Source organism: Sander vitreus, chromosome 20 (genome assembly GCF_031162955.1).
Source record: "Sander vitreus isolate 19-12246 chromosome 20, sanVit1, whole genome shotgun sequence".
NCBI classification, from domain to species: domain Eukaryota; kingdom Metazoa; phylum Chordata; class Actinopteri; order Perciformes; family Percidae; genus Sander; species Sander vitreus.
This window is the reverse complement of record NC_135874.1, coordinates 9328026-9351842: the sequence shown is the minus strand read 5'-3', so window position 1 is coordinate 9351842 and position 23817 is coordinate 9328026. Positions and strand designations below refer to the sequence as shown.

The following is a 23817-nucleotide window of genomic DNA, read 5'->3' as shown; positions in this document are numbered from 1 at the left end:
TTACAACACCAACATTGTAAAAGTGAATTGCCTATCTCACACCAATGTTTGCCCTTCACCTTAATTCTTCTTCTATGAGAGCAGTCAATAATGCAGCACTAAGGGTGAGGAAAAGGAAGTGAGGGGGGTAATGCTTGCGTCTACGCGTGTTATCTTCAAATAAAAAAAAACAAACAAAGACTAGTTGAAAGCATAGTCAGTGACAGAGTGGGCAGCCATGGGCTCACTCTCTGGCTGCATCTGATATCCGTAAATAAAAAGACTGGAAATGTAAGTCACTTACTGTAGCAGCTTTTAAAGACGGAAAGAGGTGGCACTAACGCGGGAATTCCCCAACTCTTGTGGAATAGCGTCTCACTTTGATGATGTCAGCAGAGTAAGCTGGTGCTTAGAAACTTTGAAAGGGCGCCTTTGTTTTCTGCTCAATCTCTCTCCATCTGTCGGGCTCTCGCTTCTTCTCTCACTCTTGCTTTAAACTCTATGAAGGTTTTCTTTGAGTGAGAGCACTTTTGGCTCAGACACCCCGCCCTCCCCCTCTTCCCCACCACCACCCCATACTCTATGTTGTAACTAATTACAGCCCGCCTCCTTTTCTCTGCCCGCAGTGTAATTCAATTTGTCCCTGAAATCGGAGGGATCGCCCCAGGCAGACCTTAGAGGCACAGATAATGCCAGATAAAAACAGTAAATGATCGGATGGACGGATGCAAAGATACACATACAGTTGACGAGACAAGAAATGTATCGATATGGATCAAGGAGTTGCAGGAAGAGGGATGAAAAACAGATGGAATAATGCGTTACTGTTTACAGTGAATAGATTAATGAGATACCAGACACTGATTTGAGAAAACGCACAGCATTGACGTAGTTGGGGTCTGGCCGCTGTCTGTTTATTTGTGTGGGTGCATGTGTGCACTTGCATACAAAATTTAGCATCGAAAGCACAGTGTGTATCTGTGTGTACTTTTTTTTTTTTTGGTGCCTTTTACTATATTCAACGACAGTTAATTGGGCGGGTGGCTGGGTGCTTGGGGTCATGTTTGAAAGCACATATTATTAATGTGGAGGGACACACACACACACACACACACACACACACACACACACACACACACACACACACACACACACACACACTCACTCTCTTGCTGTCTGTCTCTATCTGGGGGAGGCCACTGGGTTTAATGAGAGGTGGAGTGTGGCAGTGTGTTTTGAAGGCTAACTGAGTCGCTCTTTAGACAGAGACTCAGTGTGATTACTGAGACCTCAGAGCTCCAGGGTTTGCGCATGCTTGTGTATTTGTGTGCCTGCGTGTGTGTTTGCACTCTGGCGTACTTCTGTGCAAGTGTGTGTGACAGAGAGTGAGATTACAGAGACCTCAGGACTTTTTATATAAAGTAACCTCTGTTTAGCTGCTGCACTGCGGTGCATGCATGCAAACATTCATACACGTACACATACAGGCACAGATGGTCTGCCAAGGCAGAACCAGTCTGGAGACGTCGACACAGCAGCCAAAAGAGATTCTTTCATAGGAGCCTTCAGCCTCCCTTCTCCTCTGCTCACTTCTCTTTCCCTCTCTTTTACTCCTTTGACTTTTTCCCCTTGTGCTTCTTTCCTTCTTTTCTGCCTCTACCTTAGAGCAAACTTGGAGCCCCAAAGAGATTATTGTATTTGTTGGATTGATGTTAAGTACTGCTCATTAGCCACACCACCACTTAATGCTACTAGCTGAATTATGCTCTTTTATTTGGATTGAAAGTTTGGGCTGAATTGTATTAACAAATTCCATAACCTCAGGGCACAGAACCATTTTAGAACTGCACTGTGCACAGTGGAATAATTCACATTTGCCCTGAAATGTAGTTTTCAGTCATTTTAAGTAGTTCTGATTTGCTTTCCCTGCTCTCTCGTATCGGCGGTTTTCTTCCTGAGTCTGTCGCTGTGTTGATGTGCTTCTATGACTATATGGGTGTTTCTTTGTGCCACTTTTGTTTTAGTGAAATCAGTTTATCTGCCTCTAAAATCCTTTCCTGTATCAGCCTGTTAATTAGCATGCACTGTGTGTGTGAGAGTCTACATGCCTCCATCCCCTGTTTAAACAGACTGACCTCCCGATGCTCCAGGGGTCAGCTTTAACTGAACACCCCCCCCCACAAACTCCCAGTCTATCTTTCGGGTTGCTCTCATGTATACACTTTTCTCCCTCCATTCCCCTCCCCCTCTAACCCCCCCTCCGTTTTTCTCTCCCTCCCCCACTAAGACCATTCCCCTGAGCTTTCCCACACTCACATCAAAGGACAAGACTCTAGAGGGTGTGTTAGAGCACCCTGCTATGGAATGTGAGTGTGTTAATGTGTGTGTGTGTGTGTGTGTGTGTGTGTGTGTGTTTTTACAAGGCTGTGTTGGTTTACTGTTGTTTGCTCTTTGTTGGACTTTTATGAGGGATGATGAGGCCAGGGGGTGAAGAGCAGGAAGCTGTGCCCTGCCAGGGAGGATGTGACATCATGAGGCATGGGTGGCAGCAGCCACAAGTCTCCTGTTGAGTTTGATTAAGGATAGTCAACAGTTGGTTGGTTTGATTTATACAACATCATGCAGCCTTGGGTGGCCTTACTGGATGTCCTAAATGCACATCAACAGAGTTGAGTAGAAATGGTTAATCTGTGCTGCATTTGCCTTGAAACTAATCATTTCGACACCAAAAACTTCTCTTTTGCATGGAGAAAATATCAGCAGGTAACAAGTACTCAATGTCTTTGAGATCAAACTAACTTGTTTGCAGAAAAACATTTGTATCTACTAGAGTGGAATGTTTCCAATGTCATATAGGAGGCTAATACAGCATCTTGGATATGTGGCAAAACGTCCACTTTTCTTTGACATTACTGTTTGTAGAATGGGTGTTTATTAGGAACTTTTTTAGCACAAGCATGTAATACAACTTTCTACATAGAGTTAGCATGTTTCCCCTTGTTAAGCTTAGTTTCTTTAATGTGTTCCATAAAACTAAAACAAACAAAAAAGTTACTACAGGTCATTTTATTATGGATAATTAACCTTATTAGAACATAAAAAAGGTCAGCATTAAACAGAATTGATTATATTAACAACAGTTGAACTTGAACTCAGTTTTACCTGAACATACTGGCCTCTGTCTGTAAATGCAGAATGCAGGCATGATGAAGTCCATTCTCACTGCTGCATTACTGCAGTTGCATAATGGGAAATGTAGTCCTATGCTCTGCCGGGATCGGACAGATATTTAGAAATGATGTTTGGGTTCGGGTCGGGCTCGGTCACATCAGCGCGATAAGGTATTGATCATTTTAATTTTAAAAAAGCTTATTATGTAGGTGTGCGCCTGTGTTAACGTGAGCTTGTTCCCCCGTGTGCGCTGATGCGCTCATCTGTTGACATTTCCGAATGCCTTCCTACAGTTGCTTAATAAAAGCTTTCCACACAAACAAACGTACATGTGTCATTAGTATGAGGAAAAAATTAGATTTTAACTGTGTCGGGCTCGGACAGAAAAATGCGGCCCGATCTGCACTCTATAATCACCACAACGCTGCAGTTTTATCAAATTACTGATGTGGATAGACAAATATTGTCGACAACTAACATTGAATATTATTATTGCTTTTTTAAACATTTAGTAGTAAAATGTAGTATTACGCTAAATATTGGTCTGATTGATGAAGCATTTTTCTTTTTGCTGTACAGTATTCTTGCTGCTGTAATTGTCTATTAGCATCATTTCCATACTGTGATACTACAGCCGTAAATCACTATGTATAAGTAACTATAGTTGTAATGTGAGCTATTTTCATTTTGTACAAAATGGCGAGACCACTAAATTGTTATTATACATAATGAGGCATCATAATAATCTGGGATTCTTAAATAATGCATTTATAAGTGAAAACAAATTGACAAACACAGATTCAAATCATTTTCTGATCAGTAACTGACGTCAATTCAGATGTTGGTGTTTCCTCGATGCCCTCCTCCCTGCTGTTTTTTTTTTTAATTGGGAGGAACTAAGTGAGTAAGGGAAATGAGGAGATGATGAAAGGAATTGGGATGTACCCTGTGTTTTTTCTTCCCTTTCATCATTCAGCCTCTCTGTCCCTTTCTCTATTTTCGTCTCACTTCATTTGTCTCGGTTTCTCCCTGCTTGGGTTTTTGTCTTTGAGTTGTTTGAGTTGGATGGACGATGCTGATATTCCTCTTGCTGTTTTCACTGCATCACTTCACAAGCATGCTGAGCTTCTCTTTCGCCAGACTTCTCCCAAAGTGTGCACCTCTACATTGGGAGCCCTTTGATGTAAATGGGAATAGCTGGTTGAGAGACATATGGTGGAAAGTCTTGTGGCCTGTGTTTACATGGCTCTAAACAATCTGGGGGAGATAACACAAATACACTTTTCTCAGAAGGGCCTAATTAGAGTTCTGTTTCGGACCGTCCCGTTGCTGCTAGTAGCTCGAGGTGGTTGTTTTAAGAACTTTTCAAACCTCCTGTAAAATCCACCCCTTTGGGACAGAGTGACAATCAAATGGAGCAGGATTGAAAATGAGCTAAAGTGGAAGACAGCTGACTGATGTCTGTATTCCTGTTGGCCTGTCAGATAAAATTATTCACAGCATGTGTACTGAAATTAACATAATTAACGCTTAATGATCCCTTATTTTGTAAAAGGAAAAAAATGAAGTGTGTGTGTGTGTGTGTGTGTGTGTGTGTGTGTGTGACACTAGACAAATGAAGGGCATGTTGTTATTGTTATGCCACTTGTTTTTAGCCCCAGGCATAATGATTCCTATAACCGATTAAATGTGTATTGCATATTTATGCATGATGACTGTTTCATGTTTCTAATGTTATATTCTGACTGGTTTATTTCAATGGAGTTCTATGAAAACAATGTTCAAACAACTTTACATGAGCTGAGAAAAACCGGCCTGTTTTCCAAATGTAGATGTAGATATTCTAATAGGTTTTTCTATTTAGCATAAGAAGCATGACAATTGTATAAACCCATAAAGGAATACTTAATTAAATTATCCAAATGTGGAGGTTTTCACTGGACAGTGGTGTGATTTTCAGAAATATCACACTGCTGTAGATTTTACTATCCGCATCCCCAATACAAGCCAATCATTATATTTAAATCTCCCAGTACTCATGTCATGAAATGTTGTGTGTCAGACCAGGAAACCATATCAAAAGTTTTGCTATAGCAAGCGTTAAGGCTCAGACAGTGAAGTCTCAGTCTTGTGTTTTGAGAGCTAACACACACTGTCGATTTTTTTCTCTCCCGTCTCTGTTTAAAATGGGTTCAAGTTGACGACTGCTGTGTCTGTATTTATGGAATATGCTTTGCTGGGAAAAAGGGTAATGGGATGGTTGGCATCAATAGTAGAGAAGTCCTCTGTGTGTGTGTACAGTACTGTGTGTTTGGGTGCATGCGTGCATCTGTATGTATGCAGTTTAGGCTTGACAGCCAGACAGAACTTTTTAGTGTTTAGTGTGAGTGTTTTAATTTTGTGTTAAACCTCGTTGGATTTGGGGAAAGTGGTCACCATGGGAACGGACTCTCCCTCCAGGTGGTGTGTAATGGAATGTGGTCCCTCTGGGCACAGTGTTGTGTGTGTGTGTGTGTGTGTGTGTGTGTGTGTGTGTGTGTGTGTGTGTGTGTGTGCTGTGCATGTGTTAGTGTGTGGCATACCTGTCTTTTTCTTTTTCCAGTATTTTCCACTCAAATGTACTTTGTAAGAAACAAAAGGACAGAGAGGATTGGTTTGGTTCATTTGGCATGGGGTAGTTAAAAGCTTGTACTTTAGTTTGTTGTTGTATGCCCTGCCCAGCGCTCACTTATAAACCCAATGCCCTCACAGTAGGGCATGAGGAGGCAGAAGGAGGAAGGGAGGGAGGAAGAAATGGAGTGGAACTGAAACGATAGACTGAAGAAAGGTAAATAAAGGGAGCGAGACAGAAAGAAGAAAGAGAGGAATAGGGTAAGAGTGAGAGAATCAGACGCTGCATGTCTGGTCGTGCCCGCTGCCATGCATTCCGGGCGAGGCCACTTCCTCTATGCGATGACCCCAGCTACCCCGCGCTGCTGACTTGGTCCGGTCTGCCAGCTCCTGGTTTGCTGTTGGGACTGGCCCACTAAGGGCAAATCAGTGGTGGGAGGAAGAGTGGGCAAAACCCTGGAGAATACTGTGTCTGTCTTCGTATGTAAGACTGTGTGAAAGTGGATGTGTGTGTGTGAACAGCAGCTGTGTAGAGGAGAGAGTTTGCACAATTTTCCAGAGAAAGAGAGAGCTTTTCCAGGGATGAAATTCTTGGCTCCCTTGAAGCTCAGGGTACAGCTGGAGCACTTCTCCCTCCCTCCGCCCTCATTCCCTCCTCCTTTCCCTCTCTTTCTGACCTCCTTCACTTCCTCCCTTGCTTCCGTGTCTCTCCTTCTCCCTGTTCCTAGTTTGTAGTATTTTTTGATTTCAGTCTTAGCCTCATAACTCCAGCTTAAGTTTCGGTGATTTGCATGCGGTTTTTAAAAATTGAATGACACTCAACCCTTTAAAAATGTTGATTCCTCTCCACATTTTTCTCATGCCGATTTTCAGATTAGATTCAGTCAGATTGGTTGAATCTTTATTGATCACATGGGCCTGTTGTAGCTGCAAGTGGTGATGGGATACATAAAAGACGAGTGGGATTTTGAAAAGATTAAATAAATTTGTGATTGTTTCATCATCGTGTGTTATCAGATTTTACAGGGAAGCCCCTCTTTTTTTTTCTTTTTTTTCTTTTGCTCTGATCTGATTGGATTTGAAGGGGGGAGTGTGTGTGTGTGTGTGTGTGTGTGTCAGTCAATGGGAGGGCCCAACCACGGAGGTCGAAAATAATGATCGGAGGGACTGGTAGAGCAACAGATTTGATATTGGTCTAAAAGAGAAGTTAGTTTGACTGAAATACTTGTCCATGTTTCGCCCCCTCTCGCATATAAACACAGTATCTACATATCTGCACTTCCTTGCTTGTCTGATCACCCAGTAGCGATGGGTCATGCACGCACACACACACACACACACACACACACACACACACACACACACACTCATGAACTGTACACACACACACACACACACACACACACACACACACACACTCATAAACTGTAAACACACACACACACACACACACATTGGAATTCAGAGATGGGGAGTGGGGGGAAAGTCCCTGCTAATCTAGGACTTCGAGTCTTGCCTTCTTTCTGTCCACTTAAATTCTCACGACTTCTCCTCTCTACACACACTTTCTCTGCTCTTTGCGGTGGACACAAACTCAGTGCTGTTTGGATTGTGACTCATGCACCAGAAATGCCCCACATGAAGGATGTGGAGAGATAGAAGGAGGAAAGTGAGGGAAGGACGGGAGATGAGAATAGAGGGAGAAGTGTACAGCTGGGTACAGACGTAGTAGGTTGTGCACAGAGGGGAAATAATTAGTAAAAATGACTGAAAGCAGTGCTGTTTCTTTAGTGGGTCAAGGTTTAAAAATGTGTTGCATCTTGAGGATTCAAGGGAGTGAGAGAAATGGAAGAGAGCACGGGAGGGAGAGCAGGAAATGATTGTTAGACTCTGGGTCTGTTGACACACCAACAGCTGTTGCATTTCTTTGCTCTCTCTCTCTTTCTCTCACTTGGTCTCTCTCCTTCCAGACATGTAGACTTGATTAGGGAATGGATACAATGAGTCACCAGTGCTTGGATTGTGTATATTTGCGTGTGCACGTGCATGCTTGCACATGTATGTCAGGAGTATGCGCCGTGTCCACGTGCAGGCGTGCATGAACGGCAAAAGTGATAAGTGGAGTATGTCGCTCAATGCATTGTGTGTTGCATGGTTACCAATCCCAAAACAATTATATCTTCAAGCCCGAGAATAGCCTCATGTGATAATACTGGAACAGATCTTGTGTGTGTGTGACTGTAAAGGTATGTTTGTGCATGTTGACATTTTGAGAACAAAGAAGCATGGCTGGGCTCAGTGTCCCTCCAGACGTTACGTTGCTCTCCTCTGGAGCAGACCCAGCAGCAGAAGTAGGTCGATCGACAGCACCCCTCCTCTGGGTGGGGGAGATCTGGGCTGGGTGGAGGTATGGGCTGGTACCCTGGCTACAAGCTGAACACTAAACAGATCTAGGCTTGTATGCTTAAGGACTGTTACAGTGATCAGGACAGGATAAGGTGTATATATTAACATCATATTCTAAGAAATGTAAAGTGTAAAGCTTTTTTTCTTCCTACGTTAGATCTAAAATGTAGGGGACTTGGTTGTTTTAGAGGAAAAAACTGATAGTCGGCCACTTAGGATCTTTAATAATTAAATAATTTCCAAAAATGCAAAAGAAAAGAAGAAGTGTTATTTTTTTTAATAACTTACACATGTTTTCCAATGCTCTGGGGCTATTGAGTGTTAAAGACTTAAGAGCTGCTGCTGTCTTGGCCAGTTCTCCCTTGTTAAAACAAAACAATACTTAAGCTCATTGGGACTAACCTGGATAAATAAAGGTTACATAACTAACTTAAAAGTAATTAATAAAGTTTAAAAGATGCCAACGTTTTTCAAAGTCTTTAGGAACTCCTGGAGACCAGCGCAGACCTGGAGAGACTGACAGCTTCATATTAGAGGAAACATTATGACTTGGAATATAAGCACTACACAAGTACTTCAAATATTTGAAGACATATTTAGATTTATGAAGTGTTATTTCCAAAATGATGTGTCCAACATAAAAATTACACCTGTTGTGTTGAAGTGATTGGTAGCACAGAAATACAGTTATATTACTGGAAACATTACTCTTTAGCTGAGAAAAAACTGACACTTTTCATTGACTGTATGTCAAAACAGTATTTATGATAAATGATAAATTAGTATATTTATTTTTGTATTTACTTTGCAAATTAAATATATATTGCATTAACTGTCAGATTTAGCTTTCCCCCCTGAATCAGATAAGAAATACATCTTAAAAATGAAAGAATCTCAATCATCGAGACGGAGAGTGTAGGTATATGTAAGGAGATAACATAGGCACAGGCTAATAATTGCTAACTAAAATGCTAGTTAACATTAGTAATTAAACTTAAACAGCTAATGTAAGTCAAAACTGCCTGCAAGCTTCTCCTGTACTATACGGTAATTCCTCTACTATACGACAGTAAGTCGCGTGGTTATGACACAATTGTTAGCCTATTTTTACAAACGTCTGCTACGGAGCCATAACGTGAGGTACAAGATAATGGAGCCTTTTAGACATTGTCGTGTTTGTTTAGAAATAAACAATGGACAAATAGAGTCTTTAAATGGTTCAGATGTGAAGTTATTCGCTGTCAAAGTGACGCCAAAATGAAAGGGAGTCAATGGGATGCTAACGGGAGGGGATGGCTTGTTAGCCTACAATCTCCCCATAGGAGGTACGCTTTGCAGATGCTCACTTACCCCCTTGAATTGAATCCCCTCGCCAACCAGGGACGAGGAACACTTTTACTACCTCCGAGCAAACAACCAGAGAGGCAACTGAGGACTTTCATGCACAGATCCGGCAGTTCTGTTTGGCAGAAAACCTCTCGACCATCAGACCCCAAAGAGCATTTGGCCTGCAAGGGGGATTTTGCACAAGCAGGGGTGGAAAGTTTTCTCCACTGTTGTTGCAAAAGCTTTAATACTTTAGTTATTTTTTTTCATAATCTGGATGGCGAGAATGCTTTATTTGAAATATGAGGACGAAACCAGTGGGCTTGTAAAATGCAGCCCTGGTTTTACAAGCCTCATAGTGATTGTTTCTTCTTCTCTTTTTAATATGCTGATATCAGATGTTAATGAAGTCGTCATGGCATTGATAGTTTCATCAGCTGGCATAACTGAGAATGCTTTGTCCTTGTTCTCTCTCATTATGTAACTTTGAGCTCGGAGGCCTTAAGTCGAGGGGCTCACTCTTCCTCAGGAATGTGCTTACACATACCTGTAAACACGCACGCACGCACACACACACACACACACACACACACACACACACACACACACACACACACATACACATTATGTACATACAGTAAGACCCAGTGTTCAAACATAGCAACTTTCCAGCTTATGATTTACATTCCACAGCAAATCAGCAGCCCGCTCAAATTACAGACTGTCGCACAGAACACAGTCAAGATCAGAGTGTGTGTGTGTGTGTGTGTGTGTGTGTGTGTGTGTGTGTGTGCTTCTTTAAGCACATGTGCATATAGATGTGTGTTAGATGCATTTCCTGCGCATCAGGTTTTGTGTTTGTACATGTGCTAGTTTCTGCATCACTCTGCAGAGTGAGGGCAGCGCACAAAGTCCTGACTTCCTCCTCCATCACTGAGCCTCACCCGGCCCCCGGCAAAGATGTCCGCTGGCTCTCTTGTGTGTGTATTTGTGTGTCTGTGTATGTAGCACTAATCCGGGATGTGTAGATACTGTACATTGCTATTTTAAAGTTGTCTCCCACATTTCCTGCAACAGCAGGCTCTCGCCCCTGCCCCTCTATCTCTCTTTTTATTCTCTCTCTCTTTCTTTTTTACTAAACTTCCCATCTCGTGTGTGTGTGTGTGTGTGTGTGTGTGTGTTGGCCAGGCAGTAGAGGAAGCTGTCGTGGGAGTGTCTTGCTCTTGGAGCTCTGAGGACAGATAACATTACCCTGCTGATGCTTACATAACTTCCAGGCAACGCCACGTCACAACTGACCGAGACACACACACACACACACACACACACACACACACACACACACACACACACACACACACACACACAGGAATACGAATACCCATCTAGATTGGACAGCTGCCTCCATGGGGCTCTGATACGGTATACAAAGAGTGTGTGTGTGTTGTACTTTAACGATAAAGTTTAAAGAAAATCTCTGTCTATTTAGTAACGGTACGTTTTTTTTGACGTTGCGTTTTATGGAAATCCATCCAGTCCAGTTGTTTTGTACGTATGTCAGCTCACAAACTCTGGTTGGTCTGATACCAACAACACACACATACATACACACACAGACACACCTTCCCAAGAGGGTCTGCATTTCCTTTCAATGTGGTCACCACATGTGCAGGGCTGAAATGAAGGGAAGGAGACAAAGTGTTTCACTTCTTTTAAAAAGCTAAATACTGCTTCAGTTCGACGGACAGAACGCAAACTGATACACACAGTTGATCTTCAATATTCACACTCACTGTCTGCACTGTTGATCACTAGATGAGTGTGTTTATGCAGTCTGCATTAGTTAGTGCATTATTACAGATGTAAGTTATTGGCCGTGTGTGAGACCAGGACTCTGTTTGAGTGTGTGTGTGTTGTGCTTTGGGGGCCCCAGTCGCAGCTGCCTTTAACAGCTGTATCATGAAACATCTGATGAAATGTTGCATCATCTCCTGTGTCTGTGTATGTAGGCAAATGTATGTACAGGCAGCTGGACAAAATCACAAGAATGTGTTCTTTTTGTTCTTTTTTTGTAGTGAGTCAGTATTGAGCATATAACAACACCTGTCCGCCTTCCTCTCAGCTCTTCCCCCTGTGTGTCAATGTTGTTGTTTTGTCTTTGTTACAGTGCCTTGTCATCATTCATGTGGTTCTCTTGGATGCTTTAGACAGCGGCTCTCAAACAAATATGTGCACACGTCACTGACCCCCTGAAATGAATGCACATCTGACCACAGACCTCACATTTATTTCAGTGACCATCACAATAGGAATGTTAAGTCATTGATGTGGTATAGTACAACTTAAAGGGTAACTAACATTTTTTTTCAACCCTGTTTTTGTGTCTAAGTGACTGATGGGAACAACAATCTTTGACATTCGTCCAGTATTAAAAGGGGAACTATGCAGCTTTTTTTTTTTTAGCTTAATTTACCTTAAAGGGATACTTCACCGATTTAGCATTTAGCTTTGTATCAGTAGAAACCCGGTAGTATTTTTGAATTACCGTGCTTCTCTCCCTCATGTCCCCCTGAGAGGAGAGATCTCTGTATTGTGGGTCTGGAAAAAAGTTTTAAAAAAAAGTTAAAAAAGTACTTTTTTAACTAGATAACAGAAATGAGAGTGAAACCTTGGATAAAAATCATAAATTTAGGGCGCCCAGATAGCTCAGTTGGTAGAGCAGGCGCCCATATATAGAGGTTTTCTCCTCGATGCAGTGGGCCCGGATTCGACTCCGACCTGCGGCCCTTTGCTGCATGTCATTCCCCCCTCTCTCTCCCCTTTCATGTCTTCATCTGTCCTGTCAATTAAAGGCCTAAAATGCCCCCCAAAATCATAAATTTAAGCTGGTATAAGTAGCATTTTAACATTGGTAATCTATCACGAAATTAACACTGTTACATTAGTATAAATATAGAAAATATACATTGATAACTAAGCAGATGGCAAACCTGCCTTTGCATAGCATTTTACATTTTGAACCACCTGATTGGATTTCACAGGAAATCTGTTGTTCCTCTTGCACATACTGAGCTAAAGTTATTGATAATCATTGATTAATTACCATGTATTTACTGTTAGGTCTTAGTGCAGACATTGTGGTTGTACTGAATCTTAATTTTTTCTAATCTATATAGCAAAATCACATGTACATCACTGATACTTTTGAAATAGGTTTTTTGAATGAAAACAAAACCTTCAATAACTCTTTTCATTTCAATTTGCTTAGAGGCATAGATTTAGACAGTAGAATTTTGTAAAAGATAAAACAATATGATTTCGTCATCATGCTGTGATATCACTGAAAGTTAGTTAGTAGTTAATATTAGTAATAATATTAAATTATCACCCACTTATACCATTTGTTGTTTGAGCATTGCATTTAGGTACTGAATGAGAGGGCCAAACAGGTTCATGGGATACGTGGTCCTATTGTAATTATGAGAAACACTGGTCTCGTTTGTTTTTGGAAGCTATTTCAAATTATCAACCGGAACAGGATATCCCCTTGATACCTCTCAAATGGCCAGATTACTCCCTTACATGCTTATGCCCTATAGTTGCTCAGGTAATACAGTGATGTCATCCCACATGCAGGATATGACCTCATAACTGATCTCTGACCTGACCTTTCCGGTAGTCGGAAGCGGAAGAAGCAACAGATGGAAGATGAGAAGGTTTTTTTTTGAGGGGGGACTGTGTTGTCTGGGATTCCAGCAGGATTAGGCAGAGGAAGTCGTAACTGTTTGTGGTGCTTAAAGGGCAAAGCTGGAGGCAAGACCAGAGAGTGACGTTACCGCAGTGTGGATCATAGACCACATTCACTTTTGCACACGCATGGGCACAATAACAACCACTTGAGTACACACGTTTATCTGCTTGATTACCCTGAGCTATTCTAAATGGCAAACAGTCTAATACTATATGACTTACAGCTGTGTGTGTGTGTGTGTGTGTGTGTGTGTGTGTGTGTGTGTGTGTGTGTGTGTGTGTGTGTGTGAAGGGTAGCAGGACAAAGAGGGTCTTGTATTTTGGGGAGGGGTTGGGGGGTAGTTGAGCCTGTTGGGTCCAGTCCTGGGGGCCAGGGATGGGAATGTTCTGTGTGTGTGAGAGCAGAGGAATGCTGCTGTTTGCTGAGTGAAGAGCACAGAGGCAGCAGAGACTGTCCAAACACACGTCTGTTTGTCAAGAGAGCGGGCGAGAGAGAGTGTGTGTGTGTGTGTGTCTGAGAGGGGGCGACTGAGACACATCGAGAAAGTGTGTATTTGGGACAGTGTGTGCGCAAGAGGTAAAGTGTGCTATGAGTAGTGATGGAAAGCGGTTTAGAGGAGCTCTGTTTTTGTGTGTGTGTGTGTGTGTGTGTTCTCCCCATGCTATGACCTTCTACTCAATGAGGACTTTCATAGTCTCCATGGTAGGGGAGCAGACAGGACTGAAAGAGGTCTGTCTCTTCATACCTGTGACCTACTCACTACACACACACACACTGCACATTTTGCTCAGGTTGTGTTTGTGTGTGCGTAGGTGTGTGTGTTTGCTGTACTGTTACCTGTTTGTTTGGCTGGTAAGAGGTCAGGGAGGTGGGTGAGAGATGGAGGGATGGAAGGAAAGAGGGGATGATTTCGAAAAAGGTGACGAGAGAGAGGAGAAAAAAGGGGGAGAGAATGAATTAGGGAAATAAGTAAGTATGAACTAGGAAAGGATGAAGTGAGTAATATTTCTAAATGAAAAGAGGGACTGAAGGATGTGAGTAATAGATGAATGGAGGGAAAGAGAGGAGGATCATGCAGGAGAAATTCCTGAAAATTTGAAAGGAGGGAAAGGAGAGGACAAAAGATGGAAAGAAAAGCAGGATGGATGCAGAAGAGTGAAGGTGTGGACTAGGGAAGAATAGTTAAATATGTGTGACACAAGAATATATAGAAAGAGAGAAAGGGTGAGATAAAAGCAAAGGAGGGATGAAAAAAGGAGTCGAAGGGTCAGTTCACCTAAATTTCAAAAGGAAAAAAAGCCTTAGCTTAGCTACAAGAGCCAAGTAAGAAAATATGTTGGGGTTTTCTGTAATTTGGATGAAATTACCCTTTGAAGGAAATCAGGTTTAAAATATTCAACTGACATTTGACCGAAACTATTACATCATACTTGTAGAGCTGCAAAGATTAATCGATTAATCGCTTTGAGTCATTTTTTATTAAACAAAATGCTCTGATTCCAGTTTCTTAAATGTGATTATTTTCTAGTTTTTTCATTCCTTTATGACAGTAAACTGAATATCTTTGAGTTGTGGACAAAACAAGACATTCGAGGATGGCGTCTTGGGCTTTGGAAAACACTGATCGAAATGTTCTGACTGATTTTCATTTTCTGACATTTTATAGACCAAACAATTAGTCGATTTAATTGATAAAGTGATCGACAGATTATTCAAAAAGGAAAATAATTGTTAGTTGCAGCCCTACATACTTGTGTTTGTAGGTAGTAATGGTGTTAGTGTGTGAGTGTGTGCGTGGTGTGATTTATTCTACAGCCAAGTCAGCCTCCAGCTGTCCCAAAGGGGTCCCAATGACTTTACCAGCCACAGACCTCCATCACAGAGAGGCGGAGGAAGAGAGAGTTGGAGACATATTTTGTGTGTGTGTGTGTGTGTGTGTGTGTGCGTGCGTGCGTGTACGCGCGGGGGGGGGGGCAAGCATGGATTGTGGAAAAGTCTACATCATTTTCAATCTGCTAATTCTATTAGATTTTCTTGCGTCTCCTTCAGAGCTGAGGTTTTCTTTTTTGTTACATCCATCCATCATAATGCTAAAGACATCAGCATCTCCAAGACCTTTACGTCTGTTTGCCAGATATAAGGGCTTACCTTTTGGTACAAGTTGATTCACTGGAAGAAAGGGCATTTCGACATATGTGTCACACTTCACACTGGCCTGCCCCTCAGTGTGTGTCAGTGTGTCAGTTTGTGTCCCAGCAGGTGCAATGTTGATTGACACATGTAGAGTTTACTTCAGCTGCCTGGTGAAATTAAGAATTATTCTCCTCCCCTGCAGGTCCTGCTGAGGTTCCCATGATGTCCCCGAATGGGTCAATCCCCCCCATCCACGTACCCCCAGGATACATCTCACAGGTTAGTTTGTGTTTGTGTGTGTTTTTATCTCAGTATGATCCTCTCAGACATGTTTGTATGTTCATCACGTGAACATAAAACGTTTGTGTTTTGTTGGAGAGTTTCAGTCCGACATAGAGGGAGACCAACACAGAAAAAACAAGGCTTCATATGCCATCATGTGATCTAATGTTGACTCTGAGCCCTATTTTTATTAGTAACAAGTAAGTAATGGGTATAAAAAGCCATAATTTAACATCTTTCCAAGGAAAATATATTCAGTATTTATTTTTTTTGTCATGTTCACTGGTGCCAATTGAGCAGCCTGCATTCTGGTTTGTTTCAACGTACCGATGCTTGTTATTGGAAAATTCCTGAAATGCAGTTAAGGAAAATGAAAGCAAAGTTATGTATTTACAGCCCAACAATCGTAGCATTGCAAGTATGATTGTGCAACATGATAGATTTGCAGCAAATGCAGAGAACAGCAGGCCCAGCTGTTAGACTTTAAGTTGTAGTGTTTATTTTTGACTATACAACTATCAGAAGTGGATCAAGTGGTCATTATTAAGATGATGGAAGTAGAGCTGGGCGATATGGAGAAAATCAAATATCACGATATTTTTGACCAAACACCTCGATGTCGATATTGCAACAATATTGTAAGGTTGACAATTGGTGCTTTCACAAAATATCTTCCACATTTAGATTTTAGATAAATAATCATCAGTAATGTGGATATAATGACTAAGTGGTTAAAGGCAAATAATAGAACAGCTAGAACAGTCTGGTAAATTCAGAAAATGACACCACTTTACTGTAATGCAGCCTTTGAAACCAGGAAAAGACTAAACTTACCATGTAACGATATTACAATTCTTCTAAATCTAAGACGATATCTAGTCTCATATCACAATATCGATATAATATTGAAATATTGCCCAGCCCTAGATGGAAGTCAGACTATTTGTGAAGAGCTTGTGCACATCAAACCACACAGAAAGCATGCACGGGGGGGTGGGGGCAGAGAGTGTGAGTGTGTCTTCTCTATTGGATGTCCTCACAAGAACAGTAAGATGAGAAAAATCTCCCAGAGTGAGGATTGTATCAGTGGGCTTTTAAAAATAAGTTCGCCATGAATTGAGTAAATGTTGGGTTTGCCATGTTACTGCTGTGGAGGGGTTAAAGGTTATTGAATCATCAAGTCAATGATAGTCAATATAGTCTGTCCTCACAAGTATAGTGTTACAAATACAGCTGTGGTCTGCATGTGGTCGGATTGTGTTCCAATGCCAATGGAAGTCAGGTCATTGGCTCACCGTGGGTGTGTGTTTGTGTTTGCATGTGTGTGGGTCCACTAATGTGTGAGTAGGGACTGGTCCAAGTGTGAGCGGGAAACACTGTCACTCTTACATAAATAAGCCTGATAGGGGAGACAAGCACTGGGTGGGTAGGCTTTTGGGGGTGAGGGGTGAAAGAAGGGATGGATGAAGAAAGAGCACTGCGGTGATGGAAAGTAGTGCATTGACAGATGGATTTTGCGTGTGTGTGTGTGTGTGTGTGTGTGTGTGTGTGTGTGTGTGTGTGTGTGTGTTCTCAGTGGTTTGTGCTAATGGCTACATTGTGATGGTGGGTGGGTGTGTGCACATGTGCATGCATATTTGTACGTCCCTGCCCTTCCAGTTTGTATTATTCGGAGTGTGTGTGTGTGTGTGTGTGTCCCCTTGCCAGTAAATGTTGCGTGGGTTTGTAGGTCGGATCCACATGTACTCATGTCGGGACTTTGCCCTTGTTTTCCTGTAAAAACTCTTGTTTTTCTCCTCGGCAGCAGAGGAGGGGGTTGAGGGGCTGATGGAGGGCCTCCTCTTTTTCCTCCTCCTCTTCCTCTTCTGCCCCTCTCTCAGTTCTCACTCGGATTAGTTCTGTAACCCTCTTCCTCCCATCCTAACCCCTTTAATACTCTCTCTCTTTCTGTCTATCGAATTCTGGCACTGAGTCTCTTGCTTCTCAGTGTGTGTGTGGGGGTTTTGGGGTAGTGTGTGTGTGTGTGTGTGTGTGTGTGTGTGTGTTTGTTGTTGTTGTTGTTGTTGTTGTTGTTAGAGACCAGCAGATGATTTCCCCTCTCTGCAGGGAGTGTGTATGTTTGCTCTCTGCTTGGAATGCTGGTCTGTGAAAGTGTCTGAATAGTTGGAGTGTCTGTGTGTGGAATGCAGGCCTGTGAAAGTGTCTGAATAATTGGGGTGTGTGTGTGTGTGTGTGTCCTAGACCGTGAAAGTGAATAGATGTATGGAATCTATGTTAATTTGAGGCACTCCTTTTGAAACTTGTTGTTATTGGAATCTGCAGACCATCTGATGACAACATTGCAGCACTTGTTTTCACCCCCTAAAGGACCATAGCATCCTGTTAGCACAATCTCTCACTGGTTAAATATATTATGCCATTCATTCCTTTATTATATATCCACCATTCGACAGACAGGGCACCTGCTCTTGCACAAATGATTGACATTTTGTAAGAGCAGGTGCTCTAGAACCTTTTAATCTTTAAAATATCTTTAAAAATAGATATAAAGAATATTAGAATATTAAAGGACTAGTTTGACAATTTTAGAAACATGCTTATTCTCTTTCTCGCCAACAGTTGGACGATAAAATTGATCCCTGTTTGCTCCTGTTAAACTATTCCTTCATTTTATATCAGCATAAATCACATATAGAAACTAGAGGAGTCTACACTTCTGGAATTGATAATCTGTACTTTAGCCTCTTGACTCAGATGACGTTTTGATGTCATGTACCAGATGCCAAATTGAAACTAAGTAATAAAATACAAACTGATTCCATGAACCACTTTGAGCGAGCACTATCCAGGGAACCCTCCACTCGACAACTTGTAAAGCAATCACACACTGTGTGCACTTTACTGACTTCATGTGATTTGTGGGTACAAATGCCATTTTGGAGCTGTGTGCAAAATGTGACTGCAACTGTGAACTGTGACTTCCTGAAACATATTTTTACCCCTCTCTTACACTCACCTCCCTGTCACTTTTTCTCTCTCTCCTGCAGGTGCTGGAGGATAACACAGGGGTCCGCCGGGTGGTGGTGACCCCCCAGTCTCCAGAATGCTACCCTCCCTCCTACTCTCCGGCCCTCTCCCCCACACACCACCTGCCCCCATACCTGGCTCACCCTCACTTCATCCCCAACTCTCACTCGTTCTACCCCCCTGTCAGCCCTGGGGAGCTGCCCCCCCACCAGTACTACCAGCACCACCTTCCCCCCATGTATGGCGATCCAGGTACTGACATGCTGACTGGACTTAATGCTACTGCCAAAAGAAATCAGGGGATTAATGTGGAGTTACAAATTAAATTATGGCTCTAATAAAAAATATTCTTTGTACAAATATTTACTCTGACATAAATGTTCTTCTCTTCTTTCATCTCCTCTACCTCAGAAATCATCCCAGTTTATGGGATGTCTAACTACATAGGCAGAGAGGAGACGTACAGTAAGCCCCAGCCCAAAAAGATAAAGGAACAGAGACAACTAGAGCGACAGAACCGACTTAATTCCCCTCCCTCCACGCTCTATAAGGGCAGCCTGGGGCCAGCACACAACGGATACAGGTGACCATACTGCTTCTGTGGCCTTCAAGTGTTGAGAATGTAGTTCAATAACCACTCAAGTGGTCATTCACTGCGGTCAAAACTGTTCCTGGTTGCAAATATGGATTCATATTTCATAAGTTTTGGCTTGCATGATTTTTTTTTTCTTCTGTGTCTGACACTGTTGTAACTTTATGTGTGATGCAGCAACAAATCACACGCCCCATCGCTTGGGTCAGTGGGGTCAGGGGGTGGACTCGGCAGTCCAGGAGGGAAGAAGCCAGATAGGCGACTCCGCAGCAGTCCACGAAACAGTGAACCAGAGACACACACACAAGGTAGGACACACACACACACACACACACACACACACACAAAGCAATTAGAGAGACTGGCACACACTGCTGATGAACAGCAACAATTGTTCACAGTAGGTTTGGATGTTTTCCTTTCCAGAAAGCACGCGACACAGATGCTAAATCCCAAAAAAGTGAAATCAGCTGCTAGTATGTTCAGAATAGTGGATATCTCAATATGCAACCAAACCAGCTCGTATCTCTTTGTGAAGGACTCACTTCTGTCCTCGCTGACCTCTCTCTCTCTGTCTCCATGTGACTGTGTTTGTCCTCTACAACCTCAGCCCCTCTGCATTCAAGCGGGCCAGATAAAACACACCTTTCGTTCCTCTCTTTCTCTCACTCTTTTTTTCTCACAGAAAAGTCACCCAATGAATTGATGTATGCAGCCTCATTGAGGTGAAGGGATCGGGGTGTGGGGGGAAGAGAGTGGTGGGGAAGGGGGTATGAGAGGTTGTCTGGGTAACCACATAGCTGAACGCGTCCCTGAGTGCTATCGTTTTACCCTTGCTACAATACTGGCCTTGTTGGTGAAGGCTGAGCCACGGGGGGAGAGAGGAGAGACAGGGTGAGAGGGGTGAGGGTGGGGGGTGGGGGGGGTAACATACCTGTAGAGTCCTGCTTGAGATGAAGGAAACCTTTTGAGCTCCGAGATACACCACAGCTCAGCCGTATCGCATACACACGCACACAAACAAAAACACACACACACACACACACACACACACACACATACAGAAAGAAGTGCATGTGCAAAGACATGAGGGCGCACACACACTTACTTGTGGTACTGTCCCTCTTTAATGACATGTCTTTTGACACGTATTTATGTTTGAGTTATTACATAGAGCAGAGTACTCATTTATGCACACACACACACACACACACACACACACACACACACACACACACACACACACACACACACAGGTGTCAGGTGATGACAGAAAAACACGACAAGAGACATTAATTCATCTCTTCCCTCGCTGTAACTGTCAAATTCTTGTTTAAATTTACCCTCCCCATAAAACTGTGCTTTAGTCCCTCGCAGCATGGTGTCGGATCAGAGGAATATTACATCTGGGTCAGGTGTTGGAATGTTTTTGTTTCCAAAAATCCATGAGAATGTTGTAAAATTTGATCATGACTCAAATGGTCCTGTACCCTACATATAAACATAAAACATAAACATTTTGCAACAAGATTTCTGTCACTGAGATGTCTGCCTCCACATCGATACGTTAGAGAGAACTGGGATGTTGTTTGTTCTGCATCGAAAAAATGCAGCAGCAGCAACAACTCTTTTCGAAGATCATTTTGCTAGTTAGTCTGGATCCTAGTTCCTTATTAAAACGGTTTGAAACTATTAGATGATCAATCAATTAGTTGATTTAACTGACAACAACAAGCAAAATATAATTGACGGATGAATTAATAAAAAATAAAATACTAGTTGCAGCCCTACTGTTCACCACAAGGTCTGTAATTTATCAAGGGTAATGAGGATGCAAAATTATTGTAGAATTCATTGCATTGGGGTGGAGGCAGAATCATTTGCAACGTTTTTGAGATGGCCATCTAATAACGAGCAAGTAAAACACAAAATATCTGCTGACTACATTGTCATCTAGATGACTAGATACCGATCGATTTAATTGAGAACATTTTTTGCTTTCGATAAATGTACCCGTTAAAAATATGTCATTGATGATTTGATCAAATCCGTATTATTGCTCACACGCTCAAATGCATTTACACCTGCACACATACTCTCATAGAGTGTAATGCATGTGCAAGTCTGGACATCTGCAAATGCAAAACACACACACACACACACACACACACACACACACACACACACACACAGAAGAGGCGGTGTTTGACTGCATTGCAGTAGGGGAGACTGCACAGCTTCTTACAGTACACACACACACACACACACACACACACACACACACACACACACACACACACACACACACACACACACACACACACACATATAAAGCAGGCTGACATAGAACACATAGCCAAAGCAGGAAAAGGAAAGCAAGGTCAACAGCTCAGCTTGTGAGTATCATAGTTTCATGTGGCATCTACTGTAGTACTCAAACCACAAAAACACACATGACAGACAGGAGCCTATCAGCATGTCCTCGGTCGTCTGTTCTGGTCTGCCAGGGTCTCAGTACTGGGCTGGCGATCAGGCTGAGTCAGCTAGATGTACAGTACCACACAACACACATCAATACACAGACACACACATACACAAACACCCCGTGACTGGGCTTCCTGTAAAACAATCAGAGCATGAGGGTCCAGAGGATTGGTGGGCGGTAGTGGGGGCAAACAGAGAGAAGAGAGACATGTAAGATTTGAAGGCCAGTCGAGAGAGGAGGGAGATGGATGGAAGGTTTGTAAAGAGAAAAGAAAACAGAACTCCTACATCACAGGGAGATATGGAAAGACAGAGAGACAGAGAGTTAAAAAGCAGAGTACAAACATTCCGACAAAGTTGCTGCTTGGCCTGGCGTATCCAAGTATGGTCCAACCCAGAATACCACAGACACACACACACACACACACACACACACACACACACACACACACACACACACACACACACACACACACACACACACACACACACACAGAGCAAGGGCAAAGCGTAGGCGGCTGTGTGTAGCTATTGCCCCAGTGCCAGTAAGGCAGCAGGCTGACTTGGCGAGCACTGTGTCCATTCCCCAGTAAAGCCAGCTCTACAGGCAGTTTTCCTCAAAACTGAGCTGCTTGCTGAGCAGAAACAGATGTGGGCCCCATCCCCTCTGTTCCTCCATCTTGGCTCTCCATCATCACCACCGCAGATCCTGTCTCTCACTCAGAGAAACTGTGGTTTCAGCAGAAACAGATGGGCCAGCACCCTCAGCTCCTCCATCTTTGGTTCTACGTCAGTGCAGAGTGCTGTGAATTCAGGAGAAACCAGATGTGCGCAGTGACTGCTGTGTCCGCCATGTTGGCTCTGTTGAATGGGATTTTAAGACATTATGGATATTACAGTTATCTGCTGTTGATGTATGAGAACAGTGGAAACATCTATTATGTAGAGGGAAAATTTAAATGAAATTGAACTAGATTTACTTTCTTTTTCCTGGAGTGCACTTTTACTGAGGGATTCCTGAAAGGTTATTTTCAGTTACACAATCTTCTTAGCAACAAAAATAAGGGAAAGCATTTCATATATCTTCAGTGTTGACATAGTGAATGTAGACGAAATACATTTCTAAAGATTTTTCTTCATTGCCAAACATAATGACAATGTGCCAACTAAGAAGGATGTTTTGAAATAAGGAAAACACTCCTGGAATGTAATCTTGTGTCAGTTCTGGGCACATTCTTCGCTTTGGACTAGATCAAACGGTATATTTTATATTTCTTTGAAATAACGTTTCTTTTGGCATATTTATCTAAGAATATAAGTTTCTCCTCTTAAGTACAGTTTGTCCTCCTTTTCCTGATGGTTTTAATAATAAAAGAACGTACCAACAACAATACCTTCAAGGTTTAACCTGAACAGGAACCGATTTACCAGGGAAACCTTACTATGCCTGGCAGACTGTGAGCCATTCAATTCTAATTCTAATTTATTTATTTTAAATAAATTAAAAATTTTTATTGACGTTTACCATAATAAGTAAATATGTTCTCACAGCACCTTTAACACAAAGCTAACTTTAGGTGAAAAAACAATGTGGCCACAAGTGACAATAACAGGATAATTGCACGATATTGACAAAATGTGATATTGCGATATTGATTATGAATATTGCGATATCGATATTAATTTAGATATTTTTAAACGTGTAAAATTACTAAACTTATGGGAAAACACATCAAAATAGATTCATAACAAATAAAACAAGTTTTCTTACATTCTTACATATATTGCACTAACGATATTGAGTCGATATATCTTGCACCCCTCGATATAATATTGCGCAACGTGATATGGCGATAACAATATTGAGTCGATATATCTTGCATATTATCCTCTAATATCTAGTGTCACTGAAGCACAAGTAGAGAGGAGACATTAAGTAAGTGAACTGACTCAACAGCAGTATCTATCTAAAGTTTGCTACATTGAGCTAACACTAGCCTCCATAAGCTAAGTGCATTGAACTGAGCAAGAGCGTGTTTAATTGTTTATGAACTTT

General features: G+C 42.2%; 1 protein-coding gene across 2 annotated transcripts in view; it reads left to right on the top strand.

The window, feature by feature from the left end:
• Window positions 1-23817, top strand: part of fndc3ba (fibronectin type III domain containing 3Ba) — a 107175-nt gene that overhangs the window by 30080 nt on the left and 53278 nt on the right. For both annotated transcript variants that reach the window (XM_078276815.1, XM_078276814.1), the window contains exons 4-7: window positions 15579-15655; window positions 18706-18937; window positions 19097-19268; window positions 19455-19585. In XM_078276815.1, the coding sequence (XP_078132941.1) occupies window positions 15579-15655; window positions 18706-18937; window positions 19097-19268; window positions 19455-19585 (612 nt within the window). The remainder of the gene's footprint in view (window positions 1-15578; window positions 15656-18705; window positions 18938-19096; window positions 19269-19454; window positions 19586-23817) is intronic.